General features: G+C 37.0%; 1 protein-coding gene across 15 annotated transcripts in view; it reads right to left on the reverse strand.

The window, feature by feature from the left end:
• Positions 1 to 25,072, reverse strand: part of TEX9 (testis expressed 9) — a 190,118-nt gene that overhangs the window by 52,195 nt on the left and 112,851 nt on the right. For 3 of the 15 annotated variants that reach the window (XM_063639422.1, XM_055279277.2, XM_055279275.2), the window contains exons 1-3: positions 18,969 to 20,244; positions 18,776 to 18,867; positions 10,946 to 11,009 (exon numbers count right to left, since the gene is read on the reverse strand). In XM_063639422.1, coding sequence (XP_063495492.1) covers positions 10,946 to 11,009; positions 18,776 to 18,867; positions 18,969 to 18,995 — 183 coding nt within the window. In that variant the 5' untranslated portion in view covers positions 18,996 to 20,244. The other 12 variants (XM_063639429.1, XM_063639431.1, XM_063639428.1 and 9 more) reach the window with 8 other exon arrangements.

Here is a 25,072-nt window from a genome sequence, read left to right on the forward strand (position 1 = left end):
ACACTAGCAGTGGCCTGGCAGGACCCTGCTATGGACTGGTGGTGGTGGTGACCACAAGGAGAGGCTCTTCTGCCTGTGGAAAGGGGAGTGAAGAGCAGGAAGGACTTTATGTTGTAGTCTGAGTGCCAACTTAGCCACAAAACACTAGAACACCAAATACATTTCTAAGATTTCTAACTTCAATCTCTGACAACCAGACAGCATCTCTGGACCCACCCAGGGCCTGGGGGAACTCGCCACCCTGAAGGGAAGGACACAAACCTGGCTGGCCTCATCACCTGCTGATTGTAGAGCTCTAAGGCCTTGAGTGAACATAGATGGTAGCCAGGTAGTGTTTATAGCAGGTTATGGGCAAGATCCAGTACTGTTCTGGCTTCAGGTTTGACCCAGCACAATCCCAGTGGTGCTGGGCACAAGGGTGCTTGCATCATCACACTCCTAATTTCAGGCAGCTCAGCACAGAGAGAAAGAGACTACATTTGTTTGGGAGAAAATAAGGGAAGAGAACGAGTCTCTGTCTGGTAACCCAGAGAATTCTTCCGAATCTTATCCAAGACCACCAAGGCCTCTACAAGTCTGCAAGAACGCTAGTGATATTGGGCAGGGGCCCAAGTCTCTTTAAATAACTGGAAAGCCTTCTCAAGAAAGACTGGCACAAATAAACCCAGACTGTGAAGACTACAGTACTTAACTCTTCAATGCCTAGACACTGACAAACATCTACAAGTATCAAGATCATCCAGGAAAACATGACTTTGCCAAATGAGCTAAGTAAGACACCAGTGACCAATCCTGGAAAACCAGAGACATGTGACCTTTCAGACAGTGAATTCAAAATAGCTGTTTTGAGAAAGCTCAAAGAAACTCAAGTAACAGAAAAGGAATTCAAAATTCTATCAGATAAACTTAACAAAGAGATTGACATAATTAAAAAGAATCAAGGAGAAATTCTGGAGTTAAAAATGCAACTGACATACTGAAGGCTGCATCAGAGTCTCTTTTTTTTTTTTTTTTCGAGACGGAGTCTCGCTCTGTCACCCAGGCTGGAGTGCAGTGGCGCAGTCTCGGCTCACTGCAAGCTCCGCTTCCCGGGTTCACGCCATTCTCCTGCCTCAGCCTCTCCGAGTAGCTGGGACTACAGGCGCCCGCCACCACGCCCGGCTAATTTTTTTGTATTTTTAATAGAGACGGGGTTTCACCGTGGTCTCGATCTCCTGACCTCGTGATCCGCCCGCCTCAGCCTCCCAAAGTGCTGGGATTACAAGCGTGAGCCACCGCGCCCGGCCCAGAGTCTCTTAATAGCAGAACTGATCAAGCAGAAGAATTAGTAATCTTGAAGACATGCTGTTTGAAAATACAAAGGAGACAAAAGAAAAAAGAATGAAGCATGCCTATAAGATCTAGAAAATAGGCTCAAAGGGGCAAATGTAAGAGTTACTGGCCTTAAAGAAGAGGCAGAAAGAGAGATAGAGGTAGAAAGTTTATTCGAAGGGATAATATCAGAGAACTTCCCAAACCTAGAGAAAGTTATCAGTGTTCAAGTAAAAGAAGATTATAGAACACCAAGCAGATTTAACCCAAAAAAGACTGCCTCAAGGCATTTAATAATCAAACTCCCAAAGGTCACGGATAAAGAAAGGATCCTAAAAACAGCAAGAAAAAAGAAACAAACAACACACAAAGAAGCTCCAGTACATCTAGCAGCAGACTTCTCAGGGGAAACCTTACAGACCAGGAGAGAGTGGCATGACATATTTAAAGTGCTGAAGAAAAAAACATATATTTTACCTTAGAACAGTATATCCACCAAAATATCCTTCAAACATGAAAGATAATAACAGACCTTCCCAGAAAAACAAAAGCTGAAGCATTCCATCAACAGTAGACCTGTCCTACAAACAATGCTAAAGGCAGTTATTTAATCTAAAAGAAAAGGATGTTGATGAGCAAGAAGAAATCATCTGAAGGTACAAAACTCACTGGTAATAGTAAACATACAGAAAAACACAGAATATTGTAACACTGTAATTGAGTGTAAACTCCTCTTAAGTAGAAAGACTAAATGATGAGCCAATTAAAAGTAATAACTACAACAACTTTTTAAGACATAGTACAGTAAGACAGAAACAGTAACAACAAGTTAAAAACTAGGGAGATAAAAGTAAAGTGTAGAGTTTGTATTAGTTTTCTTTTTGCATGTCTGTTTATGCAATCAGTGTCAAGTTGTCATCAGCTTTAAACAATGGGTTATAAAACAGTATTTGCAAGCCTCACAGTAACCTCAAGCCAAAAAACAAACAATGACCACACAAAAAATAAAAATCAGGAAATTAAATTATACCACAAGAGAAAATCACCTTCAATAAAGGAAGACAGGAAGGAATACCACAAGACAACCAGAAAACAAATAATGAAATGGCAGGATTAAGGCCCTTATCAGTAATAACATTGAATGTAAATGGACTAAACTCTTCAATCAAAAGATGGACTGGTTTAATGGATGATAAAACAAGACCCCATGATCTGTGGCTTACAAAAAACATATTTTACTTATAAAGATATATATATATATATAGACTGAAAATAAAAAGGGTAGAAAAAGATATTCTATACCAAAAAAAAAAAAAGCAGGAGAACCTATACTTAGACAAAATAGATTTCAAAACAAAAACTGTAAGAAGAGACAAAGAAGGTCATTACATAAGGCTAAAGAGGTCAATCTGGCAACAGGATATAATGATTGTATATATATGCCCACAACACTGGAGCACCCAGATACATAAAGCAAATATTATTCGAGCTAAAGAGAGAGCCAGACCACAATACAGTAATAGCTGGAGACTTCAACACCCACTTTTAGCACTGGACAGATCTCCCAGAAAGAAACTCAACAAACATCAGACTTAATCTGCACTACAGAACAAGTGTACCCAATAGACATTTACAGAACATTTCATCCAAAGACTACAGATACACATTACTCTCCTCAGCATGTATATCATTCTCAAGGACAGACCATATATTAGGTCACAAAACAAGCTGTAAAATATTTTAAAAATTGAAATAATATCAAGCATTTTCTCTGACCACATGGAATAAAACTAGAAATTAATAACCAGAACTTTGGAAACTATACAAAGACATAGAAATTAGATGATATGCACCTAAATTACCAGTGGGTCAATGAAGAAACTAAGAAGAAAACTGAGAAATTTCTTGAAACAAACGATAATGAAAACACAACATACCAAGATCTATGGGATACAGTGAAAGCAGTACTGAGAGCGAAATTTATGCAGCTGTAAGTGCCTACAACAAAAAAGAACAAAAACTTCAAATAAATGACTTAGCAATGCATCTTTTCTTTTTCTTTTTTTTTTTTTTTTTTCTTTGAGATAGAGAGAAACTCTGTTGCCCAGGCTGTAGTGCAGTGGCATGATCATGGCTCACTACAGCCTAGAGCTTCCTGGGCTCAACAATCCTCCCTCCTCAGCCCCCCAAGTAGTTGGGACTACAGGCGTGCACCACCACATGTGACTAATTTGTATTTTTTCTGGAGATGGAGTTTCACCATGTTGCCCAAGCTGGTCTCAAACTTCTGGGTTCAAGTGATTCATGTGCCTTGGCCTCCCGAACTGCTGGTATTACAGGCATCAGCCACCACATCCAGCCAGCAATGCATCTTAAAGAACCAGAAAAGCAAGAACAAACCAAACCAAAATTAGAAGAAGAAAAGAAATGAAGATCAGAGCAAAAATAACAGAATTTGAAATGAAGAAAAGATCGATGAAACAAAAAGTTGGGTTTTTGAATCTCTGGGACACATTCAAAGCAGTGTGTAGAGGGAAATTTATAGCACTAAATGCCCACAAGAGAAAGCAGGAAAGATCCGAAATTGACACCCTAACATCACAATTAAAAGAACTAGAAAAGCAAGAGCAAACACATTCAAAAACTAGCAGAAGGCTAGAAATAACTAAAATCAGAGCAGAACTGAAGGAAACAGAGACACAAAAAACCCTTCAAAAAATTAATGAATCCAGGAGCTGGTTTTTTGAAAAGATCAACAAAATTGATAGACTGCTAGCAAGACTAATAAAGAGGAAAAGAGAGAAGAATCCAATAGATGCAATAAAAAATGAAAAAGGGGATATTGCCACCCATCCCACAGAAATACAATCTACCATCACAGAATACTACAAACACCTCTATGCAAATAAACTAGAAAATCTAGAAGAAATGGATAAATTCCTCGACAAATACACCCTCCCAAGATTAAACCTGGAAGAAGTTGAATTTCTGAATAGACCAATAACAGGCTCTGAAATTGTGGCAATAATCAATAGCTTACCAACCAAAAAGAGTCCAGGACCTGACGGATTCACAGCTGAATTCTACCAGAGGTACAAGGAGGAACTGGTACCATTCCTTCTGAAACTATTCCAATCGATAGAAAAAGAGGGAATCCTCCCTAACACATTTTATGAGGCCAGCATTGTCCTGATACCAAAGCCTGGCAGAGACATAACCAAAAAAGAGAATTTCAGACCAATATCCTTGATGAACATTGATGCAAAAATCCTCAATAAAATACTGGCAAACCGAATCCAGCAGCACATCAAAAAGCTTATACACCATGATCAAGTGGGCTTCATCCCTGGGATGCAAGGCTGGTTCAATATATGCAAATCAATAAATGTAATCCAGCATATACACAGAACCAAAGACAAAAACCACATGATTATCTCAATAGATGCAGAAAAGGCCTTTGACAAAATTCAACAACGTTCATGCTAAAAACTCTCAATAAATTAGGTATTGACGAGACGTATCTCAAAATAATAAGAGCTATCTATGACAAGCCCACAGCCAATATCATACTGAATGGGCAAAAACTGGAAGCATTCCCTTTGAAAACTGGCACAAGACAGGGATGCCCTCTCTCACCACTCCTATTCAACATAGTGCTGGAAGTTCTGGCCAGGGCAATTAGGCAGGAGAAGGAAATAAAGGGTATTCAATTAGGAAAAGAGGAAGTCAAATTGTCCCTGTTTGCAGATGACATGATTGTATATCTAGAAAACCCCATTGTCTCAGCCCAAAATCTCCTTAAGCTGATTAGCAACTTCAGCAAAGTCTCAGGATACAAAATCAATGTACAAAAATCACAAGCATTCTTGTACACCAATCACAGACAAACAGAGAGCCAAATCATGAGTGAACTCCCATTCACAATTGCTTCAAAGAGAATAAAATACCTAGGAATCCAACTTACAAGGGATGTGAAGGACCTCTTCAAGGAGAACTACAAACCACTGCTCAAGGAAATAAAAGAGGATACAAACAAATGGAAGAACATTCCATGCTCATGGGTTGGAAGAATCAATTTCGTGAAAATGGCCATACTGCCCTGCCCAAGATAATTTATAGGTTCAATGCCATCCCCATCAAGCTACCAATGACTTTCTTCACAGAATTGGAAAAAACTACTTTAAACTTCATATGGAACCAAAAAAGAGCCCGCATCGCCAAGTCAATCCTAAGCCAAAAGAACAAAGTTGGAGGCATCACGCTACCTGACTTCAAACTATACTACAAGGCTACAGTAACCAAAACAGCATGGTACTGGTACCACAACAGAGACATAGATCAATGGAACAGAACTGAGCCCTCAGAAATAATGCCGCATATCTACAACTATCTGATCTTTGACAAACCTGACAAAAACAAGCAATGGGGAAAGGATTCCCTATTTAATAAACGGTGCTGGGAAAACTGGCTAGCCATATGTAGAAAGCTGAAACTGGATCCCTTCCTTACACCTTATACAAAAATTAATTCAAGATGGATTAAAGACTTAAATGTTAGACCTAAAACCATTAAAATCCTACAAGAAAACCTAGGCAATACCATTCAGGACATAGGCGTGGGCAAGGACTTCATGTCTAAAACACCAAAAGCAATGGCAACAAAAGCCAAAATTGACAAATGGGATCTCATTAAACTAAAGAGCTTCTGCACAGCAAAAGAAACTACCATCAGAGTGAACAGGCAACCTACAGAATGGGAGAAAATTTTTGCAACGTGCTCATCTGACAAAGGGCTAATATCCAGAATCTACAATGAACTCAAACAAATTTACAAGAAAAAAACAAACAACCCCATCAAAAAGTGGGCGAAGGACATGAGCAGACACTTCTCAAAAGAAGACATTTATGCAGCCAAAAAACATATGAAAAAATGCTCATCATCACCGGCCATCAGAGAAATGCAAATCAAAACCACAGTGAGATACCATCTCACACCAGTTAGAATGGCCATCATTAAAAAGTCAGAAAACAACAGGTGTTGGAAAGGATGTGGAAAAATAGGAACATTTTTACACTGTTGGTGGGACTGTAAACTAGTTCAACCATTGTGGAAGTCAGTGTGGCGATTACTCAGGGATCTCGAACTAGAAATACCATTTGACCCAGCCATCCCATTACTGAGTATATACCCAAAGGACTATAAATCACGCTGCTATAAAGACACATGCACACGTGTTTTTTGCGGCACTATTCACAATAGCAAAGAGTTGGAACCAACCCAAATGTCCAACAAAGATAGACTGGATTAAGAAAATGTGGCACATATATACCACGGAATACTATGCAGCCATAAAAAATGATGAGTTCACGTCCTTTGTAGGGACATGGATGAAGCTGGAAACCATCATTCTCAGTAAACTATCGCAAGGACAAAAAACCAAACACCGCATGTTCTCACTCATAGATGGGAGCTGAACAATGAGAACTCATGGACACAGGAAGGGGAACATCACACTCAGGGGACTGGTGTGGGGTGGGGGGAGGGGGGAGGGACAGCATTAGGAGATATACCTAATGCTAAATGACGAGTTAATGGGTGCAGCAAAACAACATGGCACATGGATACATATGTAACAAACCTGCACATTGTGAACATGTACCCTAAAACCTAAAGTATAATAATAATAATAAAAAAAACAAGAGCTTCAAAACAAAACAAAACAAAACAAAACAAAAAGATGAGCAAAATTAACAGACTAACCAAGAAAATAAGGGAGACAACCCAAATAAATAAAATATGAGATTAAAAAGGAGGCATTACAACTGACAATGCAGAAATTCAAAGGCTCATTAGTGTCTATTATGAGCAACTATATGCCAATAAATTGGAAAATCTAGAGGAAACAGATAAATTCCTAGACACATACATACAACCCACCAAGATTGAACCATGAAGAAATCCAAAACCTAAACAGAACAACAATAAGTAACAAGGCTGAAGCCACAATAAAAAAATTTCCCAGTAAAGAAAAGCCCAGGACCTGATGGCTGCACCGCGAATTCTATCGAACATTTAAAGAAGAACTAACACCAAACCAACTCAAACTATTCCAAAAATTAGAGGCAGAGGGAATACTTCCAAACTCATTTTATGAGGCTAGTATTACCCTGATACCAAAACCAAAGACACATCAAAAAAAGAAAACTACATGCCAGTATCTCTAATGAATATTGATGCAAAAATCCTCAAAAAATACTAGCAAACAGAATTCAAAAATATATTAAAAAGATCATTTGTTATGACCATGTGGGATTTACCCCAGGGATGCAAGGATGGTTCAACATACACAAATCAATCAATGTGATACATCGTATCAACAGAATGAAGGACAAAAACCATATGATCATTCCAACTGATCCTGGAAAAGCATTTGATAAAATTCAACATCCCTTCATGGTAAACACACTTCAAAAACTGGGTATAAAAGGAACAGACCTCAATATAATAAAAGCCATATATGACAGACCCACAGCTAGTATCATACTGAATGGGAAAAACTGACCGTCTTTCCTTTAAGATCTGGCCTACTTTCACCACTGTTATTCAACATAGTACTGAAAGTCCTAACTAGAGCAATCAGACAAGATAAAGAAATAAAGGGCATCCAAATCAGAAGGAAGAAGTCAAATTATCCTCGTTTGCAGATGATATGCTCTTATATTTGGAAAAACCTAAAGACTCCACCAAAAACTATTAGAAATGATAAATTCAGTAAAGTTGCAGGATACAAGATCAACATACAAAAATCAGTAGTGTGTCTGTATGTCAACAGTCTGAAAAAGAAATAGAAAAGTAATCCCATTTACAATAGCCACAAATAAAATACCTAGGAGTTAACATAACCAAAGCAGTAATAGATCTCTACAACAAAAACTACAAAACATCAGTGCAAGACATTGAAGAGGACACAAAAAAATGGAAAGATATTCCATGTTCATGGATTAGAAAAATCAGTATTGTTAAAATGTCCATACTACCCAAAGCAATTTACAGATTCAATGCAACCCCTTGCAAAATACCAATCGCATTTTCACAGAAATAGAAAAAACAATCCTAAAATTTATATGGAACCACAACACTCAAAATAGCCAAAGCTACCCTAAGCAAAAAGAACAAAACTGGAGAAATCACATTACCTGGCTTCAAATTATACTATGGAGCTATAGTAACCAAAACATCAGAGTACTGGCATAAAAACAGACACAGAGACCAATGGAACAGAATAGAGAAAATCCAGAAACAAATCCATACACCTACAGTGAACTCATTTTTGACAAGGTTGCCAAGAACATACACTGGATAAAGGACAGTCTCTTCAATAAATGGTGCTGGGAAGACGGAATATCCACATGCAGAAGAAGAAGACTAGACCCCTACCTCTTGTCATATACAAATATCAAATCAAAATGTATTAAAAACTTAAATCTAAGATCTCAAAACTATGAAATTAGTATAAGAAAACATTGGGGAAACTCTCCAGGACATTGGAGTAGACAAAGATTTCTTGAGTAATACACCACAAGCAAAGGTCACCAAAGCAAAAATGGACAAATGGGATCATATAAAGTTAAAAAGCTTCTGCACAGTGAAGGAAACAATAAAGTAAAGAGACAACCCACAGAATGGGAGAAAATATTTGCAAACTACCCATCGACAAGGGTAGAAAATATAAGGAGCTCAAACAACTCTACAGGAAAAAAAATCTAATAATCTAATAATCCAATTTAAAAATGAGCAAAAGATCTGAATAGACATTTATCAAGAAAAACATACAAATGGCAAACAGGCATAAAAAAAGGTGTTCAACATCACTGATCATCAGAGAAAAGCAAATCAAAACTCTAATATCATTTTAACTCTGATAAAATGGCTTATATCCAAAAGACAGGCAATAACAAATGCGGGTGAGGATGTAGAGAAAGGGAACCCTGGTACACTGTTGGTGGGAATGTAAATTAGTACAACCACAAAGGAAACAGTTTGGAGGTTCCTCAAAAAACTAAAGTTACCACATGATCCAGCAATCCCACTGCTGCGTATAGGTCCAAAAGAGGGGAAATCAATATATCAAAGAGATATCTGCACTTCCGTGTTTGTTGCAGCACTGTTCACGATAGCCAAGATCTGGAAGCAACCAAAGTGTCCACTGACAGACGAATTGATAAATAAAACGTGATACATACACACAATGGAGTACTATTCAGCCATAAAAAATAATGAGACCCTGTCACTTACAACAACATGGATGTAACTGGAGGTCATTGAGTGAAATAAGCCAGGCACAGAAAGACAAACTTCGCATGTTCTCACTTATTTGTGGGATCTGAAAATCAAAACAACTTAACATATGGAGATAGAGAGTTGAAGAATGGTTATCAGAGACTGGGAAGGGTAGTGGAGGATGCAGGGGTGGGAGATAAGGATGGTTAATGAGTAAAAAAATATATAGTTAGAAAGAATGAATAGTACCTAGTATTTGATAGCACAACATGTTTATTATAGTCAAAATAATTTAATTGTACCTTTTAATTAACTAAAAGAGTATAACTGGATTTTTTGTAACACAAAAGATAAATACTTGAGGGGATGGATACCCCATTTTCCATGAAGTGATTATTACACAATGCATGCCTGTATCAAAATATCTCATTTACCCCATAAACGCTTACTATGTAACCACAAACATTAAAAATTTTAAAAATAGAAAGTGAGTAAATAAAAATTAAGTATGAGAAACCTTATATTGTTTGCTTCTGCAGGGGTAGGAATCCACTCCCCAACCCCTTCCCTAGCTTGTCTCAGTCTTCTATTATGTTTTTTATTTGCAGGGGGAGATTCTTTTCACAGGGCTCTCTGAGTAGAAAACGTAATGAATCTGTCATTCTACTATAACGTGGGGCCCTTTTGTACAAGTATTTCCTGCTCTTCAGACACTGGCAAAAACTAAAAGATGAAATAAAAATATTTTTAGTAAAACATTTAATTATAAATTAGTAAAACATGTAATTATAAATTTAATTATAAATATTTTTAGTAAAACATCTAATTATAAATTATAAAATACAAATCTGTAACCATTATCAAAATACATTACTTGAAATGTTATACATGATACATTTCTTATTCCTAAACTAACAGACAATCACGGATTTGTATAAGGCATGAAGATAAAATATTGCCCAGGTTTCCCTCCCTGCTTCCATCAACTCCATTTTGGGGGATAGGGAGGACAGAAAGTAAGAATCAAAATTAGGTAAGAACTGATAAAAGTTTTAAAGTAGACTACTCCTCTAGGGAGAGTTGCTCTATCCTATCAATTAATAATGAGAATTTAGATGGGCATCTAAATGGAAAGCACTTTTTCAGTGGCCTCTAGAAAATGTGTGCTTACCAAAAACATATACATACACACATTCCTACACCTATGCATAGACGCTCACGTTCAACTTGTAATAATTCACTGAACTGAACACACATGCTTTGGCTAGTGTTTTCTATATATGTCATATATCAAATGAAAAAGATAAAAAACTAGCATTTATATAGAATTAGTAATAATTGTACATTTACTTACTATTATTTCCTTAGCTTGTCGAACCACGTCAGCTGTTTTTGACTGCAATTCTGCATTTAAACGCCTAAAAGTAGAAAATAATTGGGATATACTGAAGATCCTAACAAAAATAAAAAATTAACTTCAGCAATTACACGTTATCAAGTGACGTAATCAACAAATGCCAAAATATACATATGGCATTCTTACTCTAAAATGAACACAGCCATTAAGAACTTATCCTCAACTCCCCATGATTCCTCCTTCCTTGTAGTAGGAACTCAAACACTAAGTATTAGCCTTTCTGTGGCCCTCTATTAATTTCAAGTGAAGTAACTTACCTAATATATTTGGGAAGAATAAGCTGGGTGAGTTCAACTCTGTTCCACTCACCACCTTCTTGTTATTAGCCTACCTGCAAAGAATGCAAGTTCTAACCTTGCTTCTCCAGAGACAGGCCCTGTTCTAATTGTGGGCAGAAGTGGGCAGGGTATGGGGGAGACCTGCTCTGGTTTGGGGTATTGCTATAACTGGGGAGCTAAATGTGAGGTTTAGTGAGCAGACCCAATGTGGCTCACACCTCAGCTACACACTTTAGTATCAAGCTTCCTCAGAAATAAAGGTGACTATTTTGACCTCTACCTGTCACTCCTTTGTTAATTATGATTTTTCATTGTACTTGGAATCCAGCGAGAATAGGAATACTACTTACTTGGTCCTATATTAAGACTGCAAGAATGACAATAGTATTGAAAGAAATTTTTAAAGGAAAAACTGCCCATAATCTACCACCACCATCCATCTTTATTTTTAATATTCCCTCCAATTTTCATCTAGAGCATATACACAGTTTTGTGCTGTTTTCCCACAGCAATATAAAAGGAATATCTATCTTCACGTAATCTTTCTAAGCATGTTAAACTGCTATACAATAATTCAATAAATTGCAATTAAGATAATGTACTGAACTCTGTCCCTATTGTTAAGTCCCCTTTTCACTTTTAAAGGTTAACACCATAATAAACACAGTCAAAAGCATATAAGTTTTTTCTCCTGTTGAAATGTCACATTTCTAGACCACCTAAGATCTTCTGAGGTTATGTTAAGGAGACATGTTAAGAATTTTAAAAATTAGATACCTTGTTTTTCTTAGACATGTGATTCACAAGTAACACAAAACACAATCTCCACCCCCAGGGAAAAAAAAGGGGGGGGAGATTAGTACCATATCCTTTAACAGTCTGAAACTTTAAGAAATATTTTTATATCTTAGGATTGCCTGGTTAAAAGAAAAATATCTAAGAAAGACTTATAGGTGCCTTTAAAGTGCCATTACCTGATTTTTCAAATTTCCCTAACAAGGACTTAATCACAAGGACTTAAATTTAAGTTTCCAATTAATACAGTGGACCAAGATGACTGAGAAGACTATTCCACTCTAAATCCATGGAAATGCCAGATAAAATGTAATGGAGGAAATATTGCTAAGCTCAAACTCAGGCAACGGAAATGCCCTGGTACTAAGAATAAAGCAGCAATTCAAAGTGAGAGCAACAAACAGGAACAGAAGCCAAAATAGCTTAAAAGCTAGAAGCTGATGTATGTGAGTCATGAAGGGATACACCTGTGAAACACAGACTACAAAAACTCTACCCACAACCTTAGGTGAGCAGAAATGAAACTAGAACCACGGGTAGAAAAGATTCTCTTGTGAGTAATTAAAACAAACAAGAGGGAAGTCCAAATTCATCTTATCTAGGTGATACAAGGACACCATGGAAAAACTTTAAAATTGAAGAAGGCTGACGTGGAATCAATCAACACTCGAAACTAGTAAAGGTAAATTGAAAACCACCCTATAGGAATATTTACTCATCTAGAATATATACGACTCTCTCAAAAAGCAAACTGCTAAAGATGACTTCAAAAAGGTAACAAGTTGCATAAAGAAACAAGCCGCTGAAAGAGAGAATCAGCAGATGTGAGGAAAGGGAAAATTTGTACTATAAGAACAAGAGATAATATAACAATTAAAAAAAGATTTTAAAATTAGCATTAATTTGGAAAAAAATGCACTTAGAAAAAACATTAGGCAAGAACCAGATTTTATCACAAAAGAATGCGGAATTTGAAAAAGATCCAAACACAAATTACATAAATGAAAAACACAGTCACTGAAATTAAGAACTCAAGGAAATTTGACAGATATGTTGAACAATATAATGGACATAGAAGGAATGAGTGAATTAGAAGACAGATATAAATAAATCACCTATAAGGAGATACAGAAAACAAGGGGATAAAAACACAAAAGACGGGTTAACATCCATTGAAGACAGATGTTATGTTCCTACTATAACACAAGTTATAGAAAGAAATCCCAGAGAGGCCTGGGCACAGTGGCTCACATCTGTAATCCCAGCACTTTGGGAGGTGGAGGGAGGATCACTTGAGGCCAGGAGACCAGCCTGGCCAACATAGCGAAACCCCGGCTCTACTAACAATACAAAAATTAGCCAGGTGTGGTGCTGCATGCCTGTAATCTCAGCTACTGGGGAGGCTGAGGCACGAGAATAGCTTGAACCTGGGAGGCGGAGGTTGCAGTGAGCCAAGGTCGTGCCACTGCACTCCAGCCTGGGCAACACAGCAAGGCTCTGTCTCCAAAAAAGAAAAAAAGAAATCCCAAGAGGAGAGAATGACAGTATTTCAAGAGCTAATGCTGAGAATTTCCCAAACTGAAGACATGGATCTCATGAAGAATAAAGAAAACAAATCCACCTGTGTATACATCACAGTGAAAATACAGAATTTTAAAGAGAGTACTCCCTAAACTACCAAATCATTATTTTAAAAGAACAGAGAAAAATAGTCTACCAGCATAATTATCTAAAAAGCTGACAGCGGATGGCTCATTAACATTTCCAACATTCTAACATTTCTATCCTTATATTGCCAACAGACAATATAAGGATATCTTTAATGGGCTGAGAAGGAAAAGCTGGCCATCTAGAATTACATTCAGATAAACTGTAATTGAAGAATAAGTGCAAAGTAACAATTTTCAAAAAGACTGGAGAGTTTAAGACTCAGGTTTTCACAGAAAGTAATAAAAGGTCTACACTTCAGGAAGGAGGAAACTGAATCTGGAAAAAAAGAATCATGAAGATATCTGAAAAGATGATAAATCTAAATTATCACAGACCATAAAAATAACATTGATGATTAACTGGGTGTGGGTGTATTCAAAACAACAAAGTAAAATATTATCTAAAAGACAGAGGACACCAAGTTAAAGCATTCTAACATCTTTCCAAATCAGTAAAAATAAAGACATAATAAAACCCATTCAATCCAGCAGAAGACAGACAAGAACCAGACAAGACATAATAGGAAATATAAAAAATAAGATGGCTAAGACAACTTCAAGTTATGTAATAATGTAAATAAATTAAATTCACTTATTAATAGGCAGAAATTATCAGACTGGTTATAAAAAGAATGCTCTTACTGATAAATGACATACAAAGTTTGAAAATAAAGGGATGAAGAAAGATATAACAGACACTGCATAATAATGAAAGGAATCATGAAGATTTAAATAAGTCAAACAAGATACTCCCAAACAAAAATGGCCACAATTATAAGGAATTTTTCAAACTATAATTATAATTGATGATTTTTAATACACTTCTAACAGAAACCAATAAAGCTCCAACAAAAAAAAAGGTGAGGATACCAATGTCATGAAGAACAAATGTAGAACAGATCAGCCAACAAATAATACATTTTCTATCAAAGAACGCATAGAACTTTTACAAAAAGTGAACAAGCACTTGGCCACAAATAACTCAATACATTTAAAAACTTAATATAATATCAATTCTCTAATCATAATGCAATTTAAAATAAACTAGGCTGGGCCTGTAATACCAGCACTTTGGGAGGCCAAGGCAGGTGGATCATTTGAGACCAGGAGTTAAAGACCAGCCTAGGCAACATGGCAAAACCTCATCACCACAAAAAATATAGTATAAAAATTAGCCGGGCATGTTAGCACATGCCTGTAGTCCCAGCTACTAGGGAGCCTGGGAGATGAAGGCTGCAGTGGGCTGAGATCACACCATTGCACTCCAGTATGAGCAACAGAGTGAGACCCTGTCTCAAAAAAAAAAAAAAAAAAAATTTGCGTGGCATGGTGGCATGCGCCTGTAGTTCCAGCTGCTCGGGAGTCTGGGGCGGGAGAACTCTTGAGCCCAGGAAGTCGAAGCTGCAATGAGCCATAATCGCACCACTGCACTCCAGCCCGGACATCAGAGCAAGACCTTGTCACATACATACTTATAAAAATAAAAACTAGACAACAGTAAACAAACAACCCTATGTGCTTGCAAACTAAAAAACACACTTCTAAATAATTACTATGAAAATCGTATAATATTTAGAACGAAATAACCATAAAAGAAATACACATCAAAACAAGTCCTGGAATATAGTTAACCTATAGTTGGAGAGAAATTTAAAGACTAAACATATTTATTAAAAAATAAGAAAAACAATAAATGAGGTAAATAAACTAAAAAACAAAAAATTAAAACATCCCAGTTAGAAGAGATCATTTGTCTTTATTTCTGTAAAGATTAATGAAATTTTAAAATAGCACCGACTAGCAAGAAAACCAAAGCTGGTTCTCTGAAAAGACCAATAAAACAGATAAATCTCCCAGGAAGCTTGATAGAAAAAGAAAAAGACAAAAATAAACAATATTGGAAAGCTACCAAAAGGAGGGGTGTACATGGTTATGGATACAGTCAAGATTTCAAACATACCACCATAGAGTCAGTTTATGCTAATATATTTTAAAACATACAGGATATGAACACTTTTCTAGAACCAAAAATTATTTTAGAAATAACCAAAAACTATTCTAGAAATAGTACATCTAAATAATCATTAAAGAAGCTAAATTCATAGACAAAAAGAATATCCTTGAAAAAAAGGACACTAGACTCAGACAGTTTCACAATTTTAATCAAAGGGCAGAAAATCTCTAATTATAAAAAACTTCCAAGAAAAGTATCAAAAAAGGAAAACTATTAGGCTTCTTTCATACAGCCAGAATAATATTGATATCAAAAACAGAAAGGAAAAGAAGTAGAAAAAAAGTACAACACCCATTTCACTTTTGTTCATAGATGCAAAAAACCTACATAAAATTATAGCAATCAAATCTAGCAGTCTTTAAAGGAAAACAAGAAACCTGCCTGTGTAGTTCAGTATGTTAAAACATTAAAGGAGGGAAAAAGAACATAACAACACCTGAATTAATTGGGGAAAAAATAAGTTTTGATACATTTAACACTCATTCAAATTAGGAATTAATGGGAAGAATTTTAAACATAATAAAAAGAATCTACCAAAACCCTTCAGCAAACCTCAAATGTAGTGATTATTAAAAGTGGGCTTCTCAAAATCATAAACAAGGAAGCTCACCATCACTTTTTCTCTTTCATATCACACGGGAAGTCCTAAACAGAGAAAAAGACAGAATGCAGGAGAATTATCAAGGGACAAAATGATCAAAATTTGCATATAATTGTCTTCAAAAATCCAAGGGACTTCACAGAATGAATAAGAGAGTCCAGCAGGACTGAAGATCTGTTTGTATATGAATACAGATGTAGCATCAACATCTAAAAATTCTACATTTATAACCAATTAGAAAATGTAATAGAAAAAATTCCACTTATTATATAGCAACTATTCAGTACCTTGAAGCAAATTATATATGCAAGAATTTTATGTAGTAAAATGATAAAACACTATTAAAGGTAAAAAAAAAACCATAAATGGAGAAGTATAATATTCGTTGAAAATTCAATAGCATAAATAAGTCAGCCCTCTGCAAATTAATCTGTAAATCCAATGTAATTGGGATTTATGAGGGGGCTTGCCCTACCAGTTATCATGTTATCTTATTGTTTAGCTATCTGGTATTATAATAGAGGAATGAAGCTTGAAAAATCTATCCACTTGAGCGATTAGCATCTTTCTTAGTCTGTCCTTTGACAGTGATTATTTCCTCCAACAGGAGCAGAACTGCAAAAGGTTTTGGATTGAGGTCCCTGGGAAGTAGCATTCTAATGATCAATGCCAAGACAACAGGTGGCAAAACAGATACCATACTGTTATAATTTCATATTCTTGCTTACAGGGATGGCCATTTTACTCTTCTACATGACACAGAAGTATTCTAGAAGATTCAGGTAGTGTAGGGAGTTACTCTGTTCATATGCTTCAGATGTGCACAACTCAGAGTACAGATAACAGAACAAGTAATAACTGGCCACCATGTAATACTGTTTAGCTATCTCGTTTTATAAAACAACTCATGCTAGAATACAATAATAGTCCCTGTATATTTCTCATTTTAAGCAGGACTATATCCCTAAGGATGCACCAGAACCAGGTGCAAAATACACTCTCAAATAACTGAACAAATAAACCTAATCCACGTATTTAATACTATAAGGTTAATGATAATGAAAATAACCGTTTTGATTCAGGTACAGCCGATAAAGAACTATATAGACAAAACAGATTAATTTGCTTAAGTACACTTTTGAACTGGGATAATCGGCCCATTTCATCAGAGAGAAGAAGATATGATTATCTTCCTACTTGCTGTGGTAAATTGGTCTGTGTATAGTTCACCTAAACACAGTACCCTTCAGTTTTAATTTCAAATATGCTTATAGATCATATGTAGATCATACGGTAACTCTAACCCTCTGATACAAACTGCCAATATTTCCAAATTTTAATCTAGTTATTTTATATTAAATTAAAACGAAAGGGAGTTGTTAAAAGTCACTTTTTTATACGGGTATGTACGATGGCAAATAAAACAGACATCGCCTCTGCCCTTGGAACTTACAGTCCAGTGGAGGAGACAGACAAAAAGGAAATTCACAAATGAATTTATTGTAACAAATTATGCTAATTAGAAAGAAAAATCAGTGAGACAATGAAGGGAGCCTACTTAGCATGGTCAAGGAAGGCCACTTCACATCACAGGTTGAAGGCGTGTGTGATTGTCTCTTTCCTGAGATAGAGAACCAGAGTTTTCGGAACTAAAAGGCCAGTGAAGCTGGAGAGTTTTAGGGGGAAAAGGGGAAGAGGGAATAAGATCAAATAGGGGAGGCAGGAGGAGCCACATCGACCACAACTTCTGAAATGCAACAGGAAACTATTGTAGAATTTTAAGCAAAGGAATGATATGATCAAATTAAAAGATTACACTGGCTGCTGTGTGAAAACTTGGGGATGAGAAAGGAGTAGAATGGGCCAAGAATGAAAGCACCGTTGCCAGGATAGTTGTAATTACACTGAGAACAGATAAGAAAAGGAACATTTGAACGAGAATGGTAATTCTGCTTGCAGTGGGAAGCATCCTTTCAATTTAGAAACCAACCTAAAGGAAATTTACACAAGGTAAACTCTATGAACTTGATATTAAGCGAAATAACCTAAACTATCAAGTGAACTATTCGTGGCAATTCCTGCTACCCAAATAACTTCCAACAGTATCTTTCAGTTTACTTGGGCTACATTTTAAATTAAACAACATGTTTACTTGGGCTAAATTTTCGCCCACTTCAAATATCTTCCAATACGCAGGCGAACTACTCAGATCAAAGACAAAGAAAGGATAAACGGCAGGTGAAAGAGATGACGAGAAGGGAATGCTGCAGAGTGGTCCCGAAGATCCAGCCAGTCTCCAGAAAAAGTACTTGTAAGCAGCCTCATTTAGATGAAAGAAAGAAGGAAAAGTACAACCGCCGAATTTCTTACTTATATTCTTCCTCCAAGGCGAGGAGTTCGGGTCCAGGTGTAGAGGGTTGCTGAACGGGTGGCGGGAGCGGAGTCCCTGGAACGCTGCTTCTCTGTAAAAGAGCCACAGACTTTCAGACCCGAAGTTAAAGGAGGTTAGGGGTCCTAGTCGCCGGAGCCCAGACGCTCCCCAGGAGCGTGGAGTTGAACTGACCGTGAGACCCAGACTTCGCCCCGCCATCTTTGGCGACTGCGACGCAGTTACCGAGGCAACGACGCATCTTCCCGCGAGAGTTTCCACATCCCGGATGCGTCCCTCCCGGGCGCCTACGCCTTCTCACTCTCAGTTTCTGCGCGGCGAGCGGCGCGAGCCTCTGGCAGCGGGCCCGGCCTTTGCTCGCACCACTCGGCACTGCCCCAGGAGGCTTCCTAACTGCAAATTCGATTTACAGTTAGTGCATCAACTTTGGGGGTTGAAAGAGTTTCAGCTAAAACAGGCAGGTCCGTTGCCGCTACTCTATAGAAAGCAAGCTGGTGAGGCAATCCCTCCGTTGTGCTTTTCAAACCGTTAGTGGCTAATCCGACCTTCACCCCGTTTGCTTAAAGTGAACTCTTCAGTGGAATTCAGAAGTTTTGGTCTCTAGTTTTTGTTTACAGCATGCATGGCTAAGACTCAGGCTCTCAAGTTAGTCAACCAAAATTATTATCCTGGCACTGCCACTTACTAGTTAGTTATATGGCCTTGGGCAAATCACTCTATCTCAGCTACTTCATTTGTCAAATGGGAGTGAGAATAGTGCGTACTCCACAGTTATTATGAGAAGCAAATGAATTCGTGCTCAGGATCATGCCTGAAACACGTGAGCGTTAATAATTTCAATTGTTTTGGAATAAAATTGACATCCAGAAATAAACCGTGGTATGATGTGTGGTCATCTGATCTTTAGCAAGGGTGCAAGACCATTCAATGGGAAAAGCATTGTCTTCAACAGATGGGGAGACAACTGGATATCCAAATGCAATTAGACCCTTAACTTCACACCATATTCAAAAATTAAAATGTATCAAAGACCTAAACTTAGGAGCTAAAACTCTAAAGCTCTTCAAAGAAACTGTCGGTGTAAATCTTTATGACCTTGAATTACAATTCTGAGAATCCTTGATGGATTCTTAGATATGACACCAAAAGTACTAGCAAAAAAAAAAAAAGAGGCTGGGCACGGAGGCTCATGCCTGTAATCCCAGCACTTTGGGAGGCCGAGGCGGGTGGATCACCTGAGGTTGGGATTTCGAGACCAGCCTGACCAATATGGAGAAACCCGCCACTACTAACAAAAATACAAAATTAGCCAGGTGTGGTGGCTTATGCCTGTAATCCCAGCTACTCAGGAGGCTGAGGCAAGAAAATCCCTTGAACCTGGGAGGCAGAGGTTGCGGTGAGCTGAGATTGTGCCGTTGCACTCCAACTTGGGCAACAAGAGTGAAATTCCATCTCAAGAAAAAAACAAAAAAAGGAAAAAAAGAAAAATAGATAAACTAGACATTATCAAAACTAAAAACTTTTAGTTTCAAAAGATACCATAAATAAAGTAACAAGACCACAGGAAGAGGGGAAATTCTTGCAAATTATATATCTGATAAATAACTTGTGTCTGGACTATATAAAGAAGTATTAAAATTCAAAAATAGGTAGGTGCAGTGGCTCATGCCTGTAATATCAGCACTTTGGAGGCTAAGTCAGGAGGATCACTTGAGCCCAGGAGTTTCGGACCAGCCAAGGCAACACAGTGAGACCCCATCTCTACAAAAAAAAAAAAAAAAAAAGAAAAAAGAAAATAGATAAAAATTAGCTGGGTCCAGTGGTACATGCCTGTAGCCCCAACTACTAGAAGACTGAGGTGGGAGGATCGCTTGAGCCAGGGAGATCAAGGCTGCAAAGAGCCGTGGTCATACCACTACACTCTAGCCTGGGTCACAGAGTGAGACCCTGCTTCAAAAAAAATAATAATAATTAAAAAATTTAAAAAAAAGACAACCCAAGTTAAAAATGGGCAAAGAAATAGGGATTTCTCCAAAGAACATATACAAATAGCCAAAAAGCACATGAAAAGATGCTCAATATTGTCTTCAGGGAAATGAAAATTAAAATGAAATGCCACTTGACACCCACTAGAATGGCGATAATCAAAAGGATGGACAGCCAGGCATGGTGGCTCACGCCTGTAATCCCAGCACTTTGGGATGCTGAGGCGGGCAGATCACCAGAGGTCAAGAGTTTGAGACCAGCCTGGCCAACATGGTGAAACGCCGGGAGATGGAGGTTGCAGTGAGCCGAGATGCCGAGACTGCCCCACTGCACTCCAGCCTGGGTGACAGAGGGAGACTCCATCTCAAAAAAAAAAAAAAAAAAAAAAAAAAAAAAAAAAAAAAAAAGGATGGACAATAACGTGTAGAGGAGGATGTAGAGAAACTTGAAACCTCATAAACTGTTAGTGGGAATGGGAAAATTGTGCAGCACCTTGGAAAATGGTCTAGCAATTCCTCAATAGTTTATACACAGAGTTACCACACAATCCAGCAACCACTGCCAGGTATACACCCAAGGAAAATGAAAACACATCCACAGGAAAAGTATATATACAAATGTTTACGTCAGGATTATTCATAACAGCCAAAATGCAAAACGAACCCATAAGGGTCATAAACTGATTAGTGGTTAAATAAAAAGTGGTATATTCATACAATGGAATATTATTCAGAAACAAGAAAGAATGAAGTACATGTATACCACAATATGGATGAACCTTGAATATATTATGCTAAGTGAAAGAAGCCATTCACAAAAGACCAAGTATTATCTAATTTCATTCACAAAAGATCACATACTATAGGATTCTATTTCAATATGACTACATATTGTAGGAAATGTCCGGAATAGGCAAATCCATAGTGACAGAAGTAGATTAGTAGTTGTCTAGGCTTGGCAGATGATGGAGGGTTAGCTAAGGAGTTGCAGGGTTTGGGGGGGCGCTAGTGAAAATATTCTAAAATCAATTGTGTTGATGGTGTACAACTCTGTGAATACACTAAAAGCCAATTAATAGTACACTTTAAATGGGCAAATATAGATATGTGAAATAAATCACTCAAGCTGTTAAAACATCTTAAAAATAAACTATTTACAACATCAAGGGATAAAGAAAGGAACACTATGCTAGCACTAATCAAAAGGAAGCTGGAGTAGCTATATTAATTTCAAACAAAGATGACATCAGAACAAGGAAAATTATCAGGGACAAAGAGGAGCATTAATGATAGAGGTCAGTTCTCCAAGGGGATAGAACAATCCTGGTGTATATGCTCCTAACAGTAGTGTCAAAACGCATGAGGCAAAAACTGGTAGGACTTGCAAAGAGAAATAGACAAATCCATCATTATATTTGGAGACTTCAACACTACTCCTTCAGTAATTAACAGGTTAAGCAGGCAGAAAATCAGCAAGAGTTGCTCTGGACAGCACCATCAATCAACTTGATCTAATTGACATTTATAGAATACTCATTTCAATAACAGCAGAATACACATTTTTCTCAAGGTTGCATGGAACATTCACCAAGCTAGAACACATTCTAGCCATAACACACTTTAATAAATTTAAAAGGATATAAATTATATAGTTTAGGGTAGCTGTAACAAAGTAGCACCAAGTGAGTGGCTTAAAACAAGAGAAATTTATTGTCTCATGGGTCTGGAGGCTAGAAGTCCAAAACCAGGCTAGAAGTATCACCAGGACTATGTTTTGCTTGAAACCTGAAGGGGAGACTCTTTCTTTGCCTCTTTCTAGCTTCTGGTGGTGGCTGTCACTTCTTGGCATTCCTTGGATTGCAGCTGCATCACTACAACCTCTCTCTGCCTCTATAATCATGTAGCATTTCCCCTGTGTGTTTCTGTCTTCGCATGGCATTCCTGCTTTTCATGAAGACTCCAGTAATATCAGATTTGGGCCACCCTAATGACCTCATCCTAACGTGATTACATCTGTAAAGACCATATTCACAGGTACTGGGGGTTAGGACTTCAATATATGGTAGGGAGGGGGAGGCGGCACACTTTAACCTATAACTGAAATTATACAAACTGTGGTCCCAGACCACAATAAAACTAAACTAAAAATCAATAACAAAACAGCTGGACACCCACAAAATATTTGCAAATTAAATTCATACTTCTAAATAATACATGGATCAAGTAAATATCTAGAGGAATTAAAAAAACATTTTGAACTAAATAAAATTTGAAATATAACTTATCAAAACCTGTGGAATGTTATGAAAGCAGTGCTTGGAGTGCTTAGCATTCAATGCATATATTAGAAAAGAAAAATCTAAACTCAATCTGAATGTCTACCTTCAGCAGCTAAAGGAAAAATATTAAACTTAAAGCAAAAGAAAAGTAACAATAAACATTAGAACATAAATCAATGGAACTGAAACAGGGAAACAATAGAGAAAATCACAGAAACCAGAATCTACTTAAAATCAATAAACTTATAGCTGTGCTAACCAAGAAAAAGAGAAGATCCAAATAACCTATTCTGTGTTATTTTCTGTGATGGTCAGTCAGGTGTGGCCATGAGAGGAAAACAAGGTTTATTATAATCACAGGTCCTAGAAATAGGATGCACACCATGCCATACAGGGTTACATGGGGAAGCCTTGGGGTAGTCAGGAGGCAGAAAACAGGAGCAAGAGAAAAGCCTGGACTAGAGCCTCTATTGGAGTTTCCACAGGAAAAGCAAGGTAGGGCAGAGTAAACCGATTAGGATTGGCTAATATGAATAATTTCAGAGGGCCTCAGAGTATATAGGTTGTCCTTAGTTATCTGGTACATAGCTCTGCAGTGGCTAAGACAGAGGAAGGCCTGTTGTATATGGGCCAGACAGAAGAGGTATGGCTTCATATTAGCTTTTTATGTATCAAAGCCATGCTCCCTGGCTAAGTCCTTTTGCTTAGCTAAGAATTGGCTTGCCCCAGGAGGAAGCAGTTTCTCCCAAGCCAGAAAGGATTTTTTTAAGATGTCAAAACATCATAATATACAGAAAATTAAAAAATATAAACAATACAGTACCAATATTAGAAATGGAATATAAGTCATCATCAATTGTCCCATGAAAATTAAAAGGATAATAAAGGAATACTATGAACTCTGTACTCCAACATTTAATAAATTAGATGAAATGAACCAATTACTTGAAACATACAAACTACCAAAACTCATGCAAGGAGAAATAGATAATCTGAGTAGCCAAGGACATTGAGTCAATAACCTTCCAAGAAAGAAATCACCAGTCCCAGATGGTTTCTCTGGTGAATTCTAACATACATTTAAGGAAGAAATAACAATTCTACATAATCTTTTTTTGGAAAATAGAGGCAGAAGGAACACTTCCCAACTCATTCTATGAATTTAGCATTACCCTAATACTAAGAGCAGTTAAAGACATTATAGGAAAACTACAAACTGATATCCCTCATGAATATAGATTTTTAAACCCTTAACAAAATTTTAGCCAATATAATCCAACAATGTCTAAAAAGAATTACGCAATACAACGGAGTGGGATTTATTCTCAGTATACAAGGATGGTTCAATATTCTAAAATCAATCAATGAATTCAGCACATCAAGAGGATAAAGAAGAAAAATTATATGATCATATAAATTCATGCAGCAAAAGCGTTTGACAAAATCCAACACCCCTGAAGCTACAAACTCTCAGAAAACTAGGACTAGAGGAAAATATCCTCAAGTTGATAAAGAACTTCCACAAAATATCTACAGCTTAATGAAACTGGATGCTTTCTCCCCAAGATCAGGAACAACACAAACATGTCCTTTATCATCATTATTATTTAATATTATATCTGAAGTTCTAGCTAGTGCAATAAGACAATAAAAGGGAATAAGGAGTATACAGATAAGGAAGGAAGAAATAAACCATCTTTGTGTATAGATGACATGAATGTCTATAAAGAAAATTTTTTTAAAAAAGAAAATCCAAAAGAAGAAATAAAACTCTCCTGTAACTAATAAAATGATAAAAACAAAATTTGTGTATACATAGAATGGACAATACAATAGTATTCAGACTTAAAAAAAATGAAATTCTGAGACATTGTACTACATGAATGAAACTTGAAAGCATTTTGCTAAGTGAAATAAGCCAGACACAAAAGGACAAACATTGCATAATTTCACTTATTTAAGGTGCCTAGAAATGGTTAATTCATAGAGACAGAAAATAGAGTTTACCAGGGAC

The sequence above is a fragment of the Symphalangus syndactylus genome, chromosome 5 (assembly GCF_028878055.3).
Source record: "Symphalangus syndactylus isolate Jambi chromosome 5, NHGRI_mSymSyn1-v2.1_pri, whole genome shotgun sequence".
NCBI classification, from domain to species: Eukaryota; Metazoa; Chordata; class Mammalia; order Primates; family Hylobatidae; genus Symphalangus; species Symphalangus syndactylus.